The sequence below is a fragment of the Leptonychotes weddellii genome, chromosome 5, assembly GCF_054177405.1.
Source record: "Leptonychotes weddellii isolate Sample4059 chromosome 5, ASM5417740v2, whole genome shotgun sequence".
Classification (NCBI taxonomy): Eukaryota; Metazoa; Chordata; class Mammalia; order Carnivora; family Phocidae; genus Leptonychotes; species Leptonychotes weddellii.
Genome location: NC_138373.1, coordinates 117,167,415 through 117,190,239, shown reverse-complemented (window position 1 = coordinate 117,190,239; position 22,825 = coordinate 117,167,415). Strand labels below are relative to the sequence as shown.

Sequence of the window (22,825 nt, the reverse complement as noted above, 5' to 3'; positions counted from 1 at the left end):
ATATATGTTAAGAAAAAAAAAAAAAGAAGATAGCAGGAGTGGAAGAATGAAGGGGGAGAGTCGGAGGGGGAGACGAACCATGAGAGATGATGGACTCTGAAAAACAAACTGAGGGTTCTAGAGGGGAGGGGGGTGGGGGGATGGGTTAGCCTGGTGATGGGTATTAAAGAGGGCACGTCCTGCATGGAACACTGGGTGTTATGCACAAACAATGAATCATGGAACACTACATCAAAAACTAACGATGTAATGTATGGTGATTAACATAACAATAAAAAATTTTTTAAAAAATGAAATGAAGTACTCAAAAAAAAGAAAGATTCACTAGTCTCTTTTCTGGAGTCTTCCTTTTATAGACACACACACACACACACACACACACACACACACACTCTTCTTGTCCTTTTTCCCTGCAACCTCCAGGGTTCTATGCTATCCCCTAAATATCTAGCGCCCCTCCCTTCAAGCAGCTCTCCATACCTAGACATTTCCCAGTGTGTCCACCAGAGCTTACCCGTGTACCTAGTAGGTAACTGGCTGGCTAACCTAGGGAAATCAGAGGACTTCAGCCTGCTTCTCCTGAGCAGACAGCTGCCCTGGACTCTGCCACACAAGGAAACAAAGGGTTAAGGGCAATATTCAGAAATTTTCACGTGCTGACACGACTGCCCTTAGCTCAACATACCAATTAGATTCACACAGAAAGATGAGAAAGTCCTGAGGGGCGTATCCCAATGCTCATGCATGGGTACCTGCCTCCCAAAAGGGGTCAAAAGCCAAATAAATTTGAGAAACACTGTATACCATTTCTCTTCTCCAGTTGCATATTAGCATAACAAAGGCTCTGAAAAGTCCTGCAGTAAAGTTCATTTAGCTTTGTTGAAGCCAGTGACTCATAAGCTTATTTACTCATCATGGAACTTTTCTTTTTCCCCCATAGCATCTCATGGGACCAATTTTCCATTGAGCATCTAGGGGCATCTGTTTTACAGGGCCAATAATTCCATTTTTTAATATGTTTGAAAATCTCCCTATGAGATTCAAACTGGGTCTCATCATTTTTGCAGCCTCGTGGTCTCTTAGATCATTTTGGCAAAGAGAAGGTATAGCGGATTGTACCAGGGTTCTGCTTAATCATATGAATCACTTTTATAAGTAGAAGAAAGAACTTTAGTTGTTTGGTGGGGAGAAGTGAACAAAAGCCTTATTCAAAGAACTTGTCTTCTTATCTGGGAAGTCTGAAATCTGCCATATGATCGTAGTTTCCATGATAATAATGGTCTTTCCTATAGGACCAGAATTATCTCTTATAGGCTATCACTGTTGGTTTGCCCAACTGGATTCATTCTCTACCTTTAGGGGTGGTTGGGTGTAAGAGAGGTAGAGGAGGGACATTTTTTAAAAGCATAATTCATAGGCAATACAGTAGATGGGAAGTGACTCAAGATTGGTCATAAACTTAGGTTTGAATCCTAGCTCTGCTACTTACTAGCTGTGAGCCCAGGCAAGAAAACCTACTTCTCAGGGCTGTTAAGAGGAATGCAACTAACCTGCAAAAAGAGCCAGGTGTTTAGAAATAGTCAACACTTGGAGTCTTTGAATAGGTTGTACAGATGTAATGATCACTGAGCCAGCTGAACAGCCTCATGGTCGGGGATGGACCGGAGCTCTTTCCACTTGTTCTTGCTCAGACTTTTATTTCAGCCTCACTTAACTGCATGCACCTGAGCGGTTTTTATCAAGCAATGACAGGTTATCTGATTACCGGACTGTTCTTGAATGGGCATGAATACTGACAATCTTTGCAAACTATGGCTCAGACCCATCCTGAGTCCATCTTTTGTCAGATAATTTTAGATGAGTTAAATGTATTTCCCTGAGGTTCACATTGCTCCCAAATATCACCTAATTAATCTAAAAGCTGCATAGAGAAGAAAGGTCATGTGTAGAGCCAGGCACATTTGGATCCCAGCTTTGCCACTTACTGACCTGTGGAGAGTTACTTACTCTCTTTGCACCTCCATATTTACAAAATATAGATAATATTGTGTCTGCTTGGCAAATTTGTTCAGAGAATGAAATGTGTAAAATCAAATATGTAATTAAATAAATGAACATGTAAAAAATGCAAAGAACATTGCCCAACACTTGGTAAGTGCTCAACAATATTAACTCCCTCCTCTACCTCTCTTACACCCAACCACCCCTAAAGGTAGAGAATGAATCCAGTTGGGCAAACCAACAGTGATAGCCTATAAGAGATAATTCTGGTCCTATAGGAAAGACCATTATTATCATGGAAACTACGATCATATGGCAGATTTCAGACTTCCCAGATAAGAAGACAAGTTCTTTGAATAAGGCTTTTGTTCACTTCTCCCCACCAAACAACTAAAGTTCTTTCTTCTACTTATAAAAGTGATCCATATGATTAAGCAGAACCCTGGTACAATCCGCTATACCTTCTCTTAAGGAGTAGTTACATAGAAGAGAGACTAGACAATTTCTGGCAGATTGTTTTCAGGCCAGAGATGGTAAGGATACATACCGCCCACTCTTTCCTCAGGCATTCACACCCATGGTTTGGATGGAGTGAAGGGGAATGTGAGGGAAGGCATGGGGCAATTAGTGTCTGAGTTCAGCCCACACAGTGCCTAGAGCAGAAGAGCCAGCTCAGAGTGTGGCCTCACACATTTGGCCACCCACTAGCTGTATGTGTGTTTGTGTTTAACTAACTTTCAAAATGTTGAGCTTCCCTTCATCCTGTGGTCATTCAGCAAGGATGTTCTTGTCAGCAAAGAGCAGCAAGGATACCAGAGATATCCACAGATAGGTTTCCTCATTACTGAGATTCAGGTCCGGTTTCACTCTTTCATGGGGGAGAGGGGGGAGGGCATTTACAGGTATACCAAAATAGGCTCAATAACAAAATGGAGATGACAGAGAAAGGTCAGTGAACTTGAAGACAGATCAATAGAAATTATCCAATGTGAACAACAGAGAGAAAAAAGTTTGAAAAAAATCAGCTGAGACTGAACCTATGTACAGTATCAAAGGTCTAGCATTTGTATCACTGGAGTCCTAAAAAGAGGTAAGAAAGACATTAGTAAAGAAAAATAAATGTGAAGAAATAATAGCTGAAAACTTTCCAGATGTACTGAAAATTTTTAATTTACAAATTCAAAAACAATATAATCCCAAACAATATAATCTCAAAGAAAACTATGCTTAGCGGTGCCTGGGTGGCTCAGTTGGTTGGGTGTCTGACTCTTGATTTTGGCGCAGGTCATGATCTCGGGGTCATGGGGTCAAACCCCAAGTTGGGCGCCATGCTCAGGGCAAAGTCCGCTTGTCCCTCCTTCCACCCCCTCTGCCCCGCCCCCTGGCTCATGCATCTCTCTCTCTCAAATAAACATATAAAATCTTAAAAAAAAAAAAAGGCATAGAGTTTGGGACATACAACAGTCTCAATTTGCAGATGACATCATTGTAAACATAGAAAATCCCCAAAAATCTATTTAAAAAGCTCTCAGAACTAATAAATGACTTCATTAAGATTGTAGGACCCAAGCTTAATTTATAAACATCATACTATTTTTATATGTTGGCAATGAATAATTGGAACCTAAAACTTCGGGGGGAAAATTATTATTTACAATAGCTCAAAGAGAAACATGAAATATTTAGATATAAGTCTAACAAAATTTGTGCAGCATTTACATGCTGAAATCTATATAACACTGATGAAAGAAATCAAAGAAGGCCTAAACAAATGGAGAGATATACCATGTTGATGGACTGGAAGATTCAATTTTGTTAAGATATCAGTTCTCCACATATAGATCTCTGGACTTAACACAATCCTAATCAAAATCCCAGCATGATTGTATAGATATCAACAAGCTAATTCTAATATTTATATGGGAAATCAAAGGAACTAGAATAGCCAAAACAGTTTTGAAAAAGACAAATTTGGAGCACTTACACTATATGATTTCAAGACTTATAATAAAAGCACAATAATCAAGATAGTGTAGTATTGGCAAAATGATAGGCACATAGATCAATGGAACAGTCTAGAGTCTAGATATAGATCTACACAAATATGGTCAACTGATTTTTTACTACAGCATAAAAGTAATTTAATTTAATTTAATAATCTTTCTAGGCTATTCAACAAATAAATCCAGAATAATTGGACATCCATACACAAAGAAATTAATCTCAACCTATATCTCAAACTTTATAAAAAAATTAATTCAAAATGGATCATAGGCCTAAATGTAAAGTGCAAGACTCTAAAACTTTTAGAAGAAAACAGAAGAAAATTTTGGGAAGCTTAGATTGGGCAATATCTATATTTCTTAGATATAAAGCATAAACCATGTAGGAAAAAGATAAGTTGGACATCATCAAAATTTTAAACTTTTGTTCTGGGAAAGATAGTGTTAAAAGAATGAAAACTTAAGTTACAGACTGGGAGAAAATATTCACAAATCACATATCTAACAAAGTTCTTATATCCAGAATATTAAACAATTCTCTAAACTCAAAGGTAAGAAAACTCCGCAATGGGCAAAAAATCTGAACAGAACCTATACCAAAGAAAATGTATAAATAGCAAACAAGCACACAAAATGATACTCAACATCATTAGTCATTAGGAAAATGCAAGTTAAAACACAATGAGATACAATGGCTTTTTATTATAGAATGGCTATAATAAAAATTTTCTAAACTGATAATACCAAGAACCGGCAATGAAAAGAAGCAATTGGATGTCTTATACACTGCTAATGGTAATGGAAAATGGTATGGCTGCTCTAGAAAATTTGGCAATTTCTATAAAGTTAAGCTTATATTCAAAATATCACCCAGCAGACTTCATTCTAAATATTACCCTCAGATCCTCATGGGTAAAAACAGAGCTTTTCCTCTATGGTCAGGAACAAGACAGGAAAGCCCACTCTCACCATTACTATTTAACATAGTATTAGAAGTCTTAGCCTCAGCAATCAGACAACAAAAAGAAATAAAAGGCATCCAAATCGGCAAGGAAGAAGCCAAACTGTCAATATTTGCAGATGATATGATACTCTATGCAGAAAACCTGAAAGACTCCAACAAAAAATTGCTAGGACTAATACATGAATTCAGCAAAGTTGTAGGATATAAAATCAACATAGAGAAATCTGTTGCATTTCTATATACAACTAATGAAGCAGAAAAAGAAATCAAGAAATCGATCCCATTTACAATCTCACCAGAAACAATAAGATACCTAGGAATAAACCTAACCAAAGAGGTAAAAGATCTGTACTCTGAAAACTATAGACCACTTATGAAAGAAATTGAAGAGGACACAAAGAAATGGAAAAACATTCCATGCTCATGGATTAGAAAAACAAACACTGTTAAAATGTCTATATTACCCAAAACAATCTACACATTTAATGCAAACCCTATCAAAATAACACCAGCATTTTTCACAGAGCTAGAACAAACAATACTAAAATTTGTATGGAACCACAAAAGACCCTGAATAGCCAAAGCAATCCTGAAAAAGAAAAGCAAAGCTGGAGACATCATGATTCCGGACTTCAAGCTCTATTACAAAGCTGTAGTCATCAAGACAGTATGGTACTGGCACAAAAACAGACACATAGATTAATGAAACAGAATAGAAAATCCCAGAAATTGACCCATAACTATATGATTAACTAATCTTCAACAAAGCAGGAAAGAATACCCAGTGGAAAAAAGACAGTCTCTTCAACAAAGGGTGTTGGGAAAATGAGACAGCAACATGCAGAAGAATGAAACTGGACCACTTTCTTACACCATACACAAAAATAAATTCAAAATGGATGAAAGACCTAAATGTGAGACAGGAAACCACCAACTCCTAGAAGAGAACACAGGCAGCAACCTCTTTGACCTCGGCTGTAGCAACTTCTTACTAGACATGTCTCAGGAGACAAGGGAAACAAAAGCAAAAATGAACCATTGGGACTTCATCAAGATAAAAAACTTCTGCACAGTGAAGGAAACAATCAACAAAACTAAAGGCAGCCTATGAAATAGGAGAAGATATTTACAAATGACATTATTTGATAAAGGATGGGTATCCAAAATCTATAAAGAACTTATCAAACTTAGCACCCCAAAAATAAATAATACAGTTAAAAAATAGGCAGAAGAGGAGTGTCTGGGTGGTTCAGTCAGTTGAGCTTCTGGCTGTTGGTTTCAGCTCAGGCCATGATCTCATGGGTCATGGAATTAAGCCCTGCATGGGGCTCTGCACTTACCAGGAAGTCTACTTGAAGATTCTGTCCCTCTGCCCCTCCCCCAACTCATGCATGTGCTCTCTCTCTCAAATAAATAAATAAGTCTTTAAAAAAGAATGAAAGAAAAGGAAAGAAGGAAGGAAGGAAGGAAGGAAGGAAGGAAGGAAGAAATGGGCAAAAGACATGAATAGACATTCTTCCAAAGAAGACATCCAGATGGCTAACAGACACACGAAAAGATGCTCAACATCACTCACCATCGGGGAAATGCAAATCAAAATCACAATGAGTTACCATCTCAACCTGTCAGAATGGCTAAAATTAACAGCACAGGAAACAACAGATGTTGGCGAGGATGCAGAGAAAGGGGAACCCTCTTACACTGTTGGTGGGAATGCAAACTGGTGCAGCCACTCTGGAAAACAGTATGGATGTTCCTCAAAAAGTTAAAAATAGAACTACCCTATGACCCAACAATTGCACTACAAGGTATTTACCCAAAGGATACAAAAATACACATTTGAAGGGGCACATGCACCCCAATGTTTATAGTAGCATTATCAACAATAGCCAAACTATGGAAAGAGCCCAAATGTCCATCAACTGATGAATGGATAAAGAATACATATATATACATATATATATATATATATATATATATATATATATAATCCTGAAAAAGAAAAGCAAAGCTGGAGACATCATGATTCTAGACTTCAAGCTATATGACAAAGCTGTAGTCATCAAGACAGTATGGTACTGGCACAAAAACAGACACATATAATGGAATATTACTCAGCCATCAAAAAGAACGAAATCTTGCCGTTTGCAATGATGTGGATGAAGCTAGAGTATATTATGCTAAGTGAAATAAGTCAGTCAGAGAAAGACAAATACCATATGATTTCACTCATATATGGAATTTAGGAAACAAAACAGATGAACATATGGGAAGGGGGAAAAAAGAGCGAGGGAAGCAAACCATAAGAGACTCTAAAAGATAGAAAAAAAGCTGAAGGTTGATGGAGGGAGGTGGGTGGGGGATGAGCTAAATGGGTAATAAGTATTAAGGAGGGGACATCGTATGATGAACACTTTTTATGATGTAAGTGATGAATCACTAAATTCTACTCCTGAAACCAATATTACACTATATGTTAAGCAACTAGAATTTAAATAAAAATTTGAATAAATAAATAAATAAATATTACCTCGGAAATTAAAACTCTTGATCACATAAAAACCTGGGCGGGCGCCTGGGTGGCTCACTTGGTTAAGCGACTGCCTTCGGCTCAGGTCATGATCCTGGAGTCCCTGGATCGAGTCCTGCATCGGGCTCCCTGCTCGGCGGGGAGTCTGCTTCTCCCTCTGACCCTCCCCCCTCTCATGTGCTTGCTCTCTCTCATTCTCTCTCCCTCAAATAAATAAATAAATAAAATCTTTAAAAAAAAAACAAAAAAAAACCTGGGCATTAATATTTATAGAAACTATTCATAATGGCCAAGAACTGGAAATAATCCAAATGTCCTTGAATGGGTAACTAGATAAACAAACTGAATTATAAACATTCAACAGAGTCTTTCTCAGCAATAAAAAGGAATGAACTATTGATCAAAGACTTTATGCTTAGTAAAAGAAGCCATACTAAAAATGTTTTATCTCATAGATTTCATTTATGTGACATTCAAGAAAAGCAAAACCATAGGGACAGAGAACAGACCAGTAGTCACTAGGGGCTGGGGTGGGTGTTTGACCACAAAGGGGAAGCATAAAGGAAGTGTTTCAGGTGAGGGAACTATTGTTTGTGCTGATCATGATGGTAGTTGTACAAGTCTATGAACTTGTCAAAACTCACAAAACTATATACAGGATAAAAATTGAATGTTACTGTATGTAAATTAAAAATAAAAGAAAGCTGGAGTGGCTATGTTAATATCAGAATACGAGAGCAGAAATCAATGAAATACAAAACAGAAAAACAATTAGGAATATACATTTAACCAAAAGCTGGATTTCCAAAGGGTTAAGAAAACTGATAAACCTCTTGCCAGATGGATCAAGAATAAAAAGACACAAATTACTGATATCAAGAACAACAAAAAGATTATCACTATAGATTCTACAGACATTAAAAATAAAATAAGGGAATATGATGAGCAACTTCATGCCAGTGAATTTGACAACTTAGATGAATAAATTCACCGGAAGACATTAACTGCCTAAGCTGATAACTACCAACAGATAACCTCAATAGCCCGATATCTATTAAAGATATTGAATTGGAAGGGGAGGACCTTCCTATAAAGAAAATTCCAGGCCCAGCAGACTTCACTCAGGAAAACTGCCAGAAGAAACAATACCAACTCCATCCATGCCCTTTTGGAAAATAGAAGAGGAGGGAACACTTTCCAGCTCATTTAATTATTTCATAACTTTTAAAACATCAAATGGAGAGCAGTGCTTTCATTACTTACAAGGCCCCCAGATCGAAATCATTGCCCAAGAATTCCTCCAGCAGACTTGTATCCAGCACCGGGTTCTCCAGAGTGTCACTGGGCCCCTGAGCTGCAAAGGCAAATTAAAAGTCTTGAGATTCATGAAGATTTCAGAATGGCTAGCATCTAAAAACATTGACAGGCCTGCACCCAAGAATTTTAAAGCAACTAAATAGTATACATTTATTGAGAGTGTGATCTTTCTTCCATTCAAATATTCCTTTAGAAATCTCTTTAGATCATGATGTAATGAGCACTGGGTATTATATAACACTGATGAATCACTGACCTCTACCTCTGAAACTAATAATACATTATATGTTAATTAATTGAATTTAAATTTTAAAAAAAAGAACTCTCCTTAGAGGTTACTCTCCTCCAGCAACCTTCCCTGACTGTCTAAGGCTGATTTAGGTGCCCTTTTTTATGTGCTTCCATTAACACCCTATGCTTTACTTTATGCACTATTATAATTGCTTTCCCTTGTGTTTGTTTCTCCATCTAAAGTCTTTAAAGAGCAGGGACCATGTACTTCTTATAGTAGCCACAAGAATCTATGGTATAAAAAAGGCGGCAATAAACATTTGTGGATGGATGCATGGATGCATGGATGCATGGACGGTTGGCTGGCTGGTTGGTTGGTTGGTTTGTTGGTTGGACAGATTATTTCCAGTTAAGTTCATCAAGAAGTATCTTGCTTCATGTTTTTGTTAGACTTCCCAAAATGTAACACAATATTTTTGTCCTTTTTATTGGTTTAAAAAAATGAAAATACACTTACTGGTTTCTTTCTGATCATAATAAAGATGTTAAAATTTAAAAAGAATAAAAAAGAATATAAAACATAGGAATATATAATAAAGAGGACAAAACAATATTTGTAGATAACATGATTCTATACCTAGCAAACTCAGGAGAAACATTTACAATATCCAAGATACGGAAGCCACTAAGTGTCCATCAGTAGATGAATGGATAAAGAAGATGTGGTATATACATCTACAAGGGAATATTACTCAGCCATCAGAAAGGATGCGGTCGTGCCACTGTGACAACATGGATGGACCTAGAGGGTATTATGCTAAGTGAAATAAGTCACACTGAGAAAGACAAATACCATATGGTTTCACCACGTGTGGAACCTAAAATAACCCAAATGAATAAACAAACAAAAAGAAAAAAATGAAGAAGTTTGTTCTGGTTGCTTGGTGGGATAAGAACAGAAGGGAGATGACTTTGAACGCCACCACAATTGTTCAGGGACATTCGCGGTGGTTTGGATTTCTTACTCTGAGCTAAGCCAAAGGAGAGGCACTTTACCTGACTCATTAATCCTCATAACAGCCCTAGGAAGTAGACACTAATATCCCCAGTTTACAGAGAAGGCAAAGTGATTACTCAGGTTAACTAGCTTGCCCAGGGTCTCACAGCTAGTAAGTGATATGCAGGCAAACCAAGCAGGCTGCCCTGATCCTTGAGCATGTGTTCACTCCCCTCCCCACCATCACCGCCCCATTTCATGCTCCAACAACAGGCAAGACTGACTTGCTTCTACTGCTTCTTTGGGCTTTGGTCAAGCTGACTGCTAAGAGAAGCAGGTGGAGGGAAGAATCTGTTTAATTTCCCACTGAAGCCCCTGCTGGTGTCCCATCTGCTTTATACAGCACGTGTGTGTGCGCATACACACACACACACACACACACACACACTGCTCCAGGCAAACCTGGAGGTGGCCCACAGATGCTAAGACCTGACCAATGTATCACTTGCTTTACATCACCCACCCTCCCCCACCACCATCCCCAGGAAGAAATAGGAGATGGTCTACAGCTCTCAGGACCTGCCCCATGTGGCATGTCCAAACACCTTAATGAACAAGGAGAGATGATCCCCGCAGTAGCCAGCTTTCTCAGGGACTCCAAAATCACATCTGTGCCTTCCAGACTCAAAGGAAATTACTCAACAAGATAAATCCGTAGTGTCAGATAAAATTGTTTTCAGGAGGCTTTGCACACACAGGGAAACTCTTAAATGACTGTTAAAATAAATCTCATGCTTTTAAAAATAATCACTTTGCTATAAATGTCTTAAACACTTATTACACAGAAACCTGCAGAGATGGCATTGTTGAGCATCCCACCCCCTGTCAGTGAGGCTTGGTTTCAAGCTTTGATCCTACCCTGTTCTACATTTGGCTTTTGTGGGTGTCAGAGTCCTGCTCAGAACAGGAGAAGCTTCCCAGGCCTCCTGGGAGTGCCAGAGAACTACCCCTTTAAATCACTCTCAGAGAGAAAGCCCTTCTTCACCCTAGTTCTCTGCCTCCCCTTCTAAGCTCAGGGATAGCTGCCACATGGTAACCTGTCCTGCTGCCCTTGGCCAGACAAGAAAAAAGCACATAGTTAGAGGATCAATCCACCAGGGAGGACCAAAGACAAGTCCAAGTTGAATCCACAGGACCTACTAATAGACATACACAGACCTTTGGGGAAAAAGTGCTCCTCAAAGGTGTGAGTAGGGTACATACCACGAGGACCTTCCTTTCATTGCTCTTGCTTCCTCCACCCACCTGCCCATCCACCACCCACCAGTCCTTTTTTGTTACCATCTGATATGCTCTGTTCCCGTATCACTTTCCCCAACCCAGATGCCCCCTGTTCCTTCCTTTATCAACTCTCACCTTTTGTCACACAGCATCACTGCCCAGAGTATTCAGACAACAGCCAAGATGACAAAATTTGTCTGTTTCAATAACTGTAGGTTTTTAAAAGATTCTAAAAAGCAGCAGTGAGGATCCCCAATGGTTGCCCTTTGGATTTAAACATTAAAATACTTTCCCTCTGAAACACCAGTGTTCATGAGAAATTCGAGCAGAAATGTTCATAAATATCCCAAAGAAGGAGACAGAGGGGTAGAAGAAGAGAAAGGAGAGGAGAGGAGGAGAAGCCAAACGCTCTCCTTTTCTCATTTGCTAAGGATATTCTGTCCAACTTCTATAAAGCTGGATTTTAAATCTAATGGTGGTGTTTAGAGCCACTACCAAGTCAGAGTTAGATGAGTAAAGACGACATTTCCAATCATTACTTCACTGTTTCATTCATTCATTCAACATGCACTTAGTATCCACTATGTGTGCAGGAATAAAATCAGAGATGAGTTCACAACCCAGTGAGAGGGACAAGAAAATCAGCTAGAGCAGTATATGGTGTTAAGCATTAGGATGGTTATAGATAGGAATACTGTGGGACTTTTCAGTTAGGCTGGCCGGGGTGAGGTGGTGGTGGCAAGGACTCCTTGCAGGCGACACTTGAGAAGGAATTTTCAAGGATAAGTAGATGGTTATTAAGAAAAAAAATCTTTTTTAAAGATTTTATTTATTTAACAGAGAGACACAGCGAGAGAGGGAACACAAGCAGGGGGTAGTGGCAGAGGGAGAAGCACGCTGCCCATGGAGCAGAAAGCCCGATGCAGGGCTCGATCCCAGGACCCTGGGATCATGACCTGAGCCGAAGGCAGACGCTCAACGACTGAACCATCCAGGCATCCAAGAAAAATTTCTAAGAACAGAAAAGAGCATGTGCAAATGAATTTAAAAACTCAGCCGCAGGACTCCTTTGGAAATGTGCCAATAGCGTGGCAAGAGCCACGTGAAGAACACATATGAGACTGAGAGCAAGACCTGTTGTGGTCCCCAGTGAGAGCTGGATGCAATTCTGTTTCAACCTACTGAGCAGCTATGTGAAGTGTGTCTGTCTCTCTCCACTGAACTCTAAGCTTCTCTAGGGAAGAGATTGCTTCTTTTTGTACACATCCTAGAACAAGGCCTGGAACCTTGTTAGGCCTAATTATTTAATAAATATTGCATCTGTTGGATAAGTAATAAAATTTGAATGAAAAAATGTGATTATGAATAGTGGAAGGTGTATCTAAAGAAACAAGCAGACATCAGATCATGAAGGTTCATAGGTATCAGGGTAAGGAATTCATCTTGAAAGTTATGAAGACATTGGAACATTTTCATCAGATGGATTACATGATCAGGTTTATAGTTCTGAAAGGTCATACTGCCTGCTGTTGAGAGATTAGACTGAAGCTAAGCAAGAGCAAAGAAACTAGTCAAGGATACTGCCAACATTAGCCTTCCCTTATTACTCAACACACAATCAAAAAGGCACCTGCTATGGACCAGGCAGAGTGCCAAGTGCTAGACACACAAAGACAAAGAAGCCTTAGTAGTCAAGGGTCTTGGTTCTACAATCAGGCCTGGGATCAAATCTGGCTCTAGATTTGTGCCGCCAGCTGTGCAACCTTGGGTGGATTATCTAGCCTCTCCGTGCCTCAATTTCCTTATCTGTAAAATGAGTATAATAAGAGCATCAACCTTATAGAGTTAGAGTGAAGATGAAATGAGATAATGCATTTAAGATACTTAGCATAGTTCCCAGCTCAATAACTACTACCCTTCACCATTACTGCCAGTTTCTGTGCTCAATGAGTTCATAGATCAGTGAGAAAGACTGACATAAACACATACCACTGTATTGTGATATGACGACGAAGATGTACACAGGGCATTATGGGTCACTTAAATGACCCAACAGGAGCAAAAGGGTACCAGGAAAGCTTCCAGGAACAGGGGTCCATGAGGTTAGAATAGTCAGCAGGGACAGATCCTTGGGTCATGAAGGGCCATGAAACTCTGATCTAGGGCAGGAAGGTGGAAGAAAGCACAGTGCCCTGGAGCCAGCTCGTACGAGCTTGTGCACATCTCTTCCCAACTCCGTATTTAGTGTCTTCCTGTTACAGCTTGAAATTGGCCATAGAGGGAGGATATACACCATGTAAATTGGCAAACACTACACATTGGGAATTTTTTTCCCCAAAGAGTTGGTTGTTGAACATTCACCAGCACACCACTGGATGTGAGTGGTATTTGAGAGGAGAAGCCTACTAGACTCTGTGACTGAATGGAAGGAATCTAGGCAATTCACTAGTCCCTGTTTTGGTGTGGTGATTGGGTGGGAGGTTGTGCTGATGCCTTGAGAAAAATGAGACAGTCGGGTGAGGAGCCAGAGAAGGAGCTTGGGGATTTCATCTGCTCCGGCCGGTGTCATGTCATCCTGTTTTTGCACTGAGACAAAAGGGAGCAGCAGGGCAATGCTCCCAAGAGGAACTCCACCTAATGACCTGGAAGCCTGGGAGTCTCTCCAGTTCTCCTTGTACAGGTAGTCCTACATCGGTCCAGGAAGAATCTAATCAGTTCTTTAAACCACAGTGAACATGATCCATTGTTGGAAATCGTGACCAAATTAAAAGACTGTCTCTGGACTTTAACATGATATGAATCACCTGAAATTTATGTGCCTGATAATCAAAAGATAAAATGAAAATTAACCTTTATTCAACTTGAGTAAAGAAACAGTTCAAGCACATTGTGTAACAGGATGACAACGCCCACGTATGTTTTCCAGAACTGTCACAGGTGCAAAATTCTAGAAAGGATCACTAAAAACTTGGCTGTTGGACTCTTAAGAACAGCAGAAGACATCTAAGAGCCTGCCTGGGCCCACCAGGCAGCCGTGTGGATGAACTTCATTTCCTTGCCTATTCTGGTTCCCAGCTAGCAGATTAGGAGGCTCTGCATGGAAAGGTGTCTCTTGACTTCAACTAGACACTTAACAAAATTGCTAATTAATTCATTCAACATTTAATAAATATTTGATGAAGTGCATACGTGCTAGCCACCAGGGGATACAATAGTGAGCAACACTCGATCTTACCCTCAAGGGAGGGGAGGGGCACAGAAAAAGAACAGGCAGCCCCAACATAGTGTGGTAAGTTAGGCCCAAGGAGACACCTGGGGTTCTTCCATCTGATTCGGGGGAGGCAGTCAAGGATGGTTATATTTGTCACTGAGCTGGCGGAAGGCAGAGGAAATTATATTAGGATTAGGAGAACTTATACCTGGGAGAACATCTACACCCCAAAATGCTAACCTGGAGAAAATTCTAAAATTCAGTATAAAATGACTCTGCTCTCCTCCTTGTCAATAATGTTATTTGTGATTTTCAGAAGTATAAAGAAGGCACACTGGCCAAGTATGCAGATGGCCCGAATGATGGAGGCAGGGAGCTATATGTTTTGAAAGAATCAGGTCTAATCTCAGGCTGACTGGCTTGATGGCTAACTCTGACAAGATGACAGCAGGTTAAGCGTTCAGCTCTACATTGACTTTTTAAATCATGTAAAAAGGAGATGGGGAAACTTGGCTTATAAGTGAATAGGTGCTACAGACAAAGGTCTTTTAGTTGGGCCATCATGAGGAAGTATCAGGAAGACAAAGAACTAATGTAGAATTATACTAATCATTGAGTACAGAACTAGGGTGCTGAGGTCCCTGTTCCTCTATGCACAGATGCAACCTTGATGACCTGGGCCCCACACCTTCAGAGGAATGTTGACAAATATGGTGTCCAGGGGAGATCCAACAGAGTGGGAAAGAATCACTAGTCAAGCCACATGAGAGATGGTTAATGGATAATAATAATAATAATAATAATACTTGGTAAATCTGTTGAGCACTTTTTATGTACTCTTTTTATTGTGCTAAGGATTTTACATTTCATTCTCATTTGATCTTCACAATAATTTTATTCTATCAGATGGGTGCTATTATTATCCCCATTTTTCAGAAGAGCAAATATCCTTAGCCTGCTTAAATAACTTATTCAAGTTGTAATAACACAATTGAGCTTGCAGGGGCTCAGGTGTTTTCTACTATACCATAATGTATGTGTTCTTGAACAACCTTGCTTTCTGCAAAATCATGCAAAAGAATGAAGGAGAGTAGGGTTGGGGCAAAACACTCAAAAACTAATAAAAACAATAACATTCTTGGTAAAAATGTAAGGGACATATTAAATTATTATTAATATTGTTAGGTGTTTTGGTAAATAGAGGAATTTACCCTTTATAAAAAGGATGATGGAAGGGGTTGCAAAAGAAGACTTAACAGCTGCTGAATTATGAGGACAAAGGGAGAGAGAGGAGAAACTTGATACTTGATTGTGATACCTGATTTAAGTCAATTACATTAGGGCCTACCCTTCCTGAGCTCAAGGACTCTCCTCTTCTCTCTGAATAGATAAAGCTTCCGCCAGCAGAAAAGAAAGTGGTTGGACCACTACTGGGAAGGCAGCTGATGGTGTCTGCCGTATACAACTTAAAAATGTAGTAGATCTATGATCATTCAACATTAACGTTATGACAGTTCCAGATGAATGTGTCCAATTTGCTTTTTCACAGACTCAGGAGCCACTCAATGTGGCTGATTGGCTCAACACCTTTGGAGAGCTGCTCTTGTGGCAATTTGCATGGCTTCTCACTCAGTGAATAATCTAAACATTTGCACAGGATTTAAAGTAGGAGGGGAAAATGGTCAGTCTATTGCACCATTTAACCTCGATTTTCATGGAAATAGTTCAATGTCTCATTAGTTGGTTATCAGATTCACACTTCTTTTCCTGACTTGAAATATAAGTTAAGCAAGATCCTCTGGCCTTTCTGGGAGTCTGGGAATCCAGTTTTCCAGGAGTTCTGGAGCCTTACAGCCGAGCTTCCTCCCAACCCTTCAACATGAGGATTAAACTCTCATGCCTTGTGCCCTTTCTCTTCAATAACATATACTAAAGTTAATATATACGGGAATGAACAAAACACAATCAACTGCATGTTAACCAATATTAATTTTTAACTGTGGAAGAGAAATGTGGAAAACAGAAGCTGACAACCTTTCTTTTAAGTGGTATAGGAATACCTCAAGGAATCTCATTTCTTTTATGTTCAAGATGTTGAAGAATTATTGTTCTGCTTTGGTCTATTAGAAGCTCTAATTTTGCCAAGGGCCAAAAAAGAGGAAGAGGAAGAAGGAAGAAGGGAAAGGATGAAGAGGAAGGTGTCCCAGAGGAAGGACAGCTAAAGTGGGGATATCCATCCCCAGGCTTTATAGGTGGCTTGGATACTCTGGAATGTACAGTGTTGAATAATAAATCAATGTCCCCCAGTGGGTGGGTGGACCCCGCATGGCACAAATTCAGCAAAATGTGACATGGAAGCTGCCCCACGCTATGGCTTTCAGGAGAGCCCGTCCTGCCTCAGCAATGCCTTCCTATCCCGCCAAGCCAGGCAGATGGGGAGGGGGCAGCCCAGCAGGGCACTGACTGAGGCCTGAGTCATCAGCCAAGTGTGGGACAAGGACTCATGTCTTCTCGGATGTGAGAAATAAAGGAGGGAAATCCAGCAGACTTGGAGGGAGACTAGGCTTGGGGTTTTTATTGATTGATTGGATAAATATGTTGGAGTGATACCTGTGCGCCGGTCTCTGGCTGCTGAGGCTAAAGGAATGAATGAGATATAGTCCCTTCCTTCCAGTTGTCGGTAGGAGGCTGACACAGAAAAAGGCAATACATGCTTTTCCAGGTGAAGTGCAAAGTACTGTGGAAGACACAGAAGACCTGAGGGAATGATGCCAAAGTGGAGACCTCAAGAGTGAACAGCAATTAGCCAGGTGAACAGGGCAGAGAAGGGTGTTCCAGAAGCAGGGAGCCTCATGTATTGTGAAGGTAAGGAAAAGCATGAGATCTGGAGAACTGCCATCAGGCCAACTTGAGATAATTCTAGTTCTACTGAACTTCTCTGGGCCTGTTTCCTTATCTGGGGGGAGGGGGGTTTTACCACCTTAGAGCATTGCTCACAGACTAAATGTGATGTGTAATCCTTCCGCTGACAGATTCACTCCTAGATCAAACTCTACTCAGGCCCCTCTGAACTTTTCAACAAGGCCTACTTTCATGTTTCTGTCTGCATTGTCCAATTTTAGCAAGAATCCTGACAAATCAGTTTAACCAGAATCCCCCATCCTCCATATCAGATCACCCTTGATATCTAGTCAGGTTTCTCATCCCCCCACCTTGCCCCAGGTGATGTCTGGTCACACTAGCCCTCTCTCAGCAAGAATCCTGTTAGGCTGGTCTAGCCAGAATCCTCCCCCCTTAGCCTGCTCCTGGGCTATACATTCCCACTTGCCCATGCATATTCCAGATTTGAGCCCAGTCTTCTCCCCCATTGCAAAATTCCATCACAGTGGTCACTATACCTGTTTGCTAGCCTCTCCCTTGAATAAAGTCATCCTTACTAGGCTTTAACAAATATCACGGGTTTTATTTCTTCTTTAATACTACTAGTGCTCAGCACATAATGCATTTTCTTTCCCTTTTTATTCCTTCTCTGCTCCTCGTCCCCACCCCCAAACACAGGACTCGGAACAATAAACCAATCGCTGAAGTCAGGGCAGATCAGCTTTATCAAAGCAGGGGGTTAAATGAAGGCCCAAATGATAGGAACTTGCCAGCCCTGTTCTAGAAAGTGGTTGCAGTGAGGTAGCAAGTGGCCAGTTTGTGGGAGATTAACATAGTGACTGGGGATAGGTAAGGGAGAGGAGGACAAAAGGGAGGAGATTTTTCCAAAGGCCAGCTATGTTTACTGAAGTATTAGTCTGACACCTACCCTAGAATAGGGAAGCCAAGGAGCCAAGGCAAGTACTATCTCTTTTTCTTTTAGGAAACCAAAGTGGTATTCAGATGGAAAGAGCATTGGTCTTGGAACGAGAAGACTAAGATTTTGCCACCACCGCTGGCATTCACCAGGGTGGTTTTAGACATGTCTTTCAGCTTCTCTAAGCCTCCATTTCTTTCATCTGTAAAACACCTTCCTCTCAGGATTGCAAGAGGGACCAATGAGGGACAGAAATGAAAGAGTTTGTAAAATGTCAAATTCCCATCAATAAGCATAACACAACTGGAAGAGTGAGAAGAAAACTTTGAAGATGGGTAAGGAATGAACTGGCAAAATAAGACAATGTCAGAATTGGTGGCTGGGTATGGATTTTCATTTTTTCCAACATTTCCATAAACAGCCAGCAAAGGGAGGACCAGTCCTGAGCATGGTTTCCAGCTCTGGATAATATGAAAGGTCAATTCAGATTTTCACACAGGAGCCTGCTTCTCCCAGGAGCAGACTATTGTCTTTGGGTTATCCCCATGCAGATAAAAAGAAGAAATAAAAGTTCTCCAAATACTTCTTAAGGCACAACACTTCTTGAGATGCATGGATAATAGATTTTAAAGCGCCCTTCTACCGATCAATCGGAATTAGCCTAGTCATGTTAATAGCTAGATCTTACTCTTTTATATTCACACACAGAAGTCATCCCAAAGTACATTTACTCTTAGCAAAAGTCTTGACCAGCTCCTACCTTGGAAAATTTATAAGAAATAGTTTGTAGATGTCCTTTCTGCCTCTTCCTGCATATAAAACATCTTGTGTGACTTAACAGATTTGTTTCAAAGCAACGAGCTTGCATAATCCAACAAGGGAAGGAAGAAAAGAGGATCATTGCTTCCATCCTTTGCATCTATAGAATCTCACTGCATGTGTAGAATGCATATGGGACAAGGAGAGTAGAATTCCCGTTGAGATACTCTAATCTGCTTTTGTACTGTTTTAATACACACACATAGAGAAATAGCTGTGCAAATTTTAAAAACTGTTTCTATACATGCTTTTATGAGCTGTTAAAAATATAAGTTGTACCGGGGTACTTTATAGGATATTATACAGTAATATATTTATTCAGTTCTTTTTGGATTTCCAACCTTTACATCCTGATTATCCACAGGCAAAAACAACAAAAATAATTAAAAGCAGTAATACCTTTCAAGAAGAAGAGAATTAATTCAGTTATGTGCCTCAAAGCCAGCTTCCCCAAACCCTGTCAATGCCTTGTTGAATGACGTGTTTGAGGTCAGCAATTACCAAGGTCAGCAGATAACATTCTTCACATGAATTTTGTATCACCCCAGCCTTTCCGGAAAGACACTGACAGATAAAAGAACTAGTTCTCCTACAGCAAGAGCATCCTCAGAGTGTAGATTATGTGAAGCAAGTTCTCTCCTTAAACTAAATTTGCAGTGTCCCATCTTTGGACCTTCTTACAGATTTACCGTAAAATTAGCACAAAATGCTTGAGACTATTCACGGACAGGACAATAATAACAATATATTCCTTTCAGCTTTGATCTTATCCCCAAACAAGGAATGCTCACAAAACCTTGGAAATATAGTACTTTCATGGTTCCGTCTTTTCTGAAAAATGTTGATTTCAAGACCAATATGGAAAAGCTGAACCTTTTGCAATAAAAGGAAATACTCGGTACTTTGTCCTATGTTGCTTGGCAACTACAGGCTATAAATGGATTTTATGATTATAAAGGCTCTGGAATTAATGTGAACATGTAAAAGTTGTAATAACTCCCTGGAGACAGGAGTGTTTCTTTGAAAAAGAAATATGTGTGTGTGTGTGTGTGTGTGTGTGTGTGTGTGTGTGTGGCTTGTGCTCATTCTTGTTTCGAAAGCAAGCAAGCAAGCAACTTGGTTCCTTCACACTTGCAAATGTTATCATAAAATCAATAACTATTATTTATTTCATCATTAATCTCCATAACCCTAAGAAGTAGATGTTATTATCCCCATTTTACAGATGGAGAAAACTGAAATTTTAAAATGTTAAGTAATTGGCCCAGGGTCACACAACTAAGAAGCAGAGGAACCAGGATTCAAACCCAGGTCTGCCTTGGTTCACCAAGCCCTAGGCCACCACCCATAGCCATAAATTCACAGGAAGCATATTTCTCGGCTCCTAATCTTTGAGGCTATTGATCACTTTCACCCTAGGGGAGGGACACTCTTTTCTGCTAGCAAGTCATCTCACGTTCTCCTTAGAACACATGACCTCACATTGCTATACGTGACAATTGTTTCTTACGTTGCTACCATCAGGATATCAGATATCAGAGTATCGCCTCACTGGACCTTTTGTCCTGACTCTGGTTACCAAAAAAGCCACGTTGGAGAGTTAGCATTTTCTACTACACTTCTGAGCAACCCCACTGCCTAAATCCCCTCTATAGATGTTTGGCTTGCACTGAGCAGTTCCTCAGGCCAGGGTTGCTGTTCTTCTATCTTTGCATTCTTATTGGTAGCCTTATCTTTGGAGTATCTGTAGCTGCCTGCTCTACAAACATAAACTATTGCCTTTCTACCACATCTGATGACACTGGAGCTGGGCTTGGCAAAAAAAAAAAAAAAGCACTAATGTACCAACCACTCAGGCTCCAGAATAATTTCATCTATGGAATGGAATTACATGCAAATTGGCAAACTGTCACACAACACACACACACACACACACACACACACGTCCTGGTCATCTGAACAGGAGCCGTGAGTTCCACAGCTCAAGTCTATAGATGTTCCTCCACAACCTGCTTAGAAAACACTGGGCAGAGTGACTAGGGGCACAAGCCTCCAGAGAAAGACAGGCTTCTGTCTAGCTCCAAGCTCTCAGACGTAACAGCTGTGCGACTGTGCGCAAGATGCAAACCTCTGAATCTCTTTCCTCATCTATGAAGTGGTGATGACATTACCTTCTTGTCCATTTTGTTGTGCAAATTAAGAATTAATACAGCTAAGGGTTTAGTACAGTGTCTCCCATAAAGTCAAGGGCTCATTACAGGGTAGTGGTTTTCTGACTGATCACAGGCTGCTTCAGGGAGCTCCTTTAAAAGAATAAACATTTTCTTAATTAGAGGTTACTGATAATACTACTTCACTGGGCAGTAGCTGTGCGTCAGGCACCATGCAAAGCCCTTTGCCTCTATCATCTTACTCAATTCTCACTCCTCTCCTGTGAAATACCTACTTCACTTGATAGCTGAGCACACAGTCTCAGAGAGACCCAGTCATTTGCCAAGGCTGCATCATAAGTCCATGGTAGAGGTGGGCAATCTGGATGCAAAGCCTGTGCTCTAACCACTATGTCACTCATCACCACACATGCAGATTGGAGAAAGGAGCTCAAGGTCAATGTGTGTGATTTGTAATGGTGCCTGATTTCCAGAGGCGATACAGGTGGCCTGTAAAACGTGGGAAAGACGTGTAATCAAGACAATCCCCCAAGATCATTCCTGCAAACTCCCAGGGCCATTACCTTGACTGTGTTTCCTGGTGCCTGGACCTTTTTTTTTTTTAAAGTGGGCTCCACACCAAGAATGGACCCCAACATGGGACTTGAACTCATGACCCTGAGATCAAGACCTGAGCTGAGATCAAGAGTCAGACATAAAACTGACTGAGCCACACAGGCGCCCCTGGGCCTTTATTTTTGCTCAGGACTGCAGCGTCCACTCCTCTGTTAGACTCCAGAAGTCTCCTGATGACTTCTAAGTATTGATTCTGATTCACAGTTCATGGCCCAGTTTGAGTTAAAGGCTGAACCTGTCATAAAGAGACTTGGATTTTGAATCTCTCCATCCCCAGTTAGCATCTCTGCCATGTTTTCTACTGAGCACCACACCACCTTCATTCCCTTCCCACTAATAGTTCCTTTTAAGGAGAACAGAGTTACCACACTAGAGGAAGATCCCTACTATAGATCACAGATCCAAGAGTAATCCACATAACAAACTTCGATGAGGAGCTGTGATTTCCTCTCCAGAGTTGGTCTGGATATTAAAATATCTGTGAGAAAATGAGCACAAACTGAACAACTATGTATAATGCAAAAAAGGCCCCTGTTTCCCCACCAGAAATTCTGGTCAAGAATCTCACTCACTTAACACACATTCAACAAACATCTACGTAACTGCAACATGCAAGACAGTGAGCCTGCAGAGATGAACTAGACAAAGGCAAATCCTCACACAGAGATGCTTACAGTATCCTCTGTGGGAGAAAGACATGCAAAACAAGAAATTGAACTTTAATGTAAAGGATGCGCATCCAAAGATGTGCACAAAGTGCTGGAGAAGCATGGAGAATTTTGCTTCTAACTTAGCCCAGGGAAGTTTGCTGGAGAAAGAAGTAGGAAAGTGCATTGTGGGTAGAGGGCACAGTCAAAGATCCAGTGTTATGAAAGGGCAGGATGCATTC

The 22,825-nt window shown here is 40.4% G+C and overlaps 2 protein-coding genes across 3 annotated transcripts in view; one reads left to right on the top strand and one right to left on the bottom strand.

Annotated features, from left to right (window-relative positions):
• The window catches only part of LOC115940598 (uncharacterized), a 404,464-nt gene that overhangs the window by 284,899 nt on the left and 96,740 nt on the right, over positions 1 to 22,825 (top strand). The window lies entirely within an intron of this gene.
• Positions 1 to 22,825, bottom strand: part of MYRFL (myelin regulatory factor like) — a 112,481-nt gene that overhangs the window by 79,077 nt on the left and 10,579 nt on the right. The window contains exon 2 of the mRNA XM_006732350.3: positions 8,762 to 8,852. Within this exon, the coding sequence (XP_006732413.2) occupies positions 8,762 to 8,852 (91 nt within the window). The remainder of the gene's footprint in view (positions 1 to 8,761; positions 8,853 to 22,825) is intronic.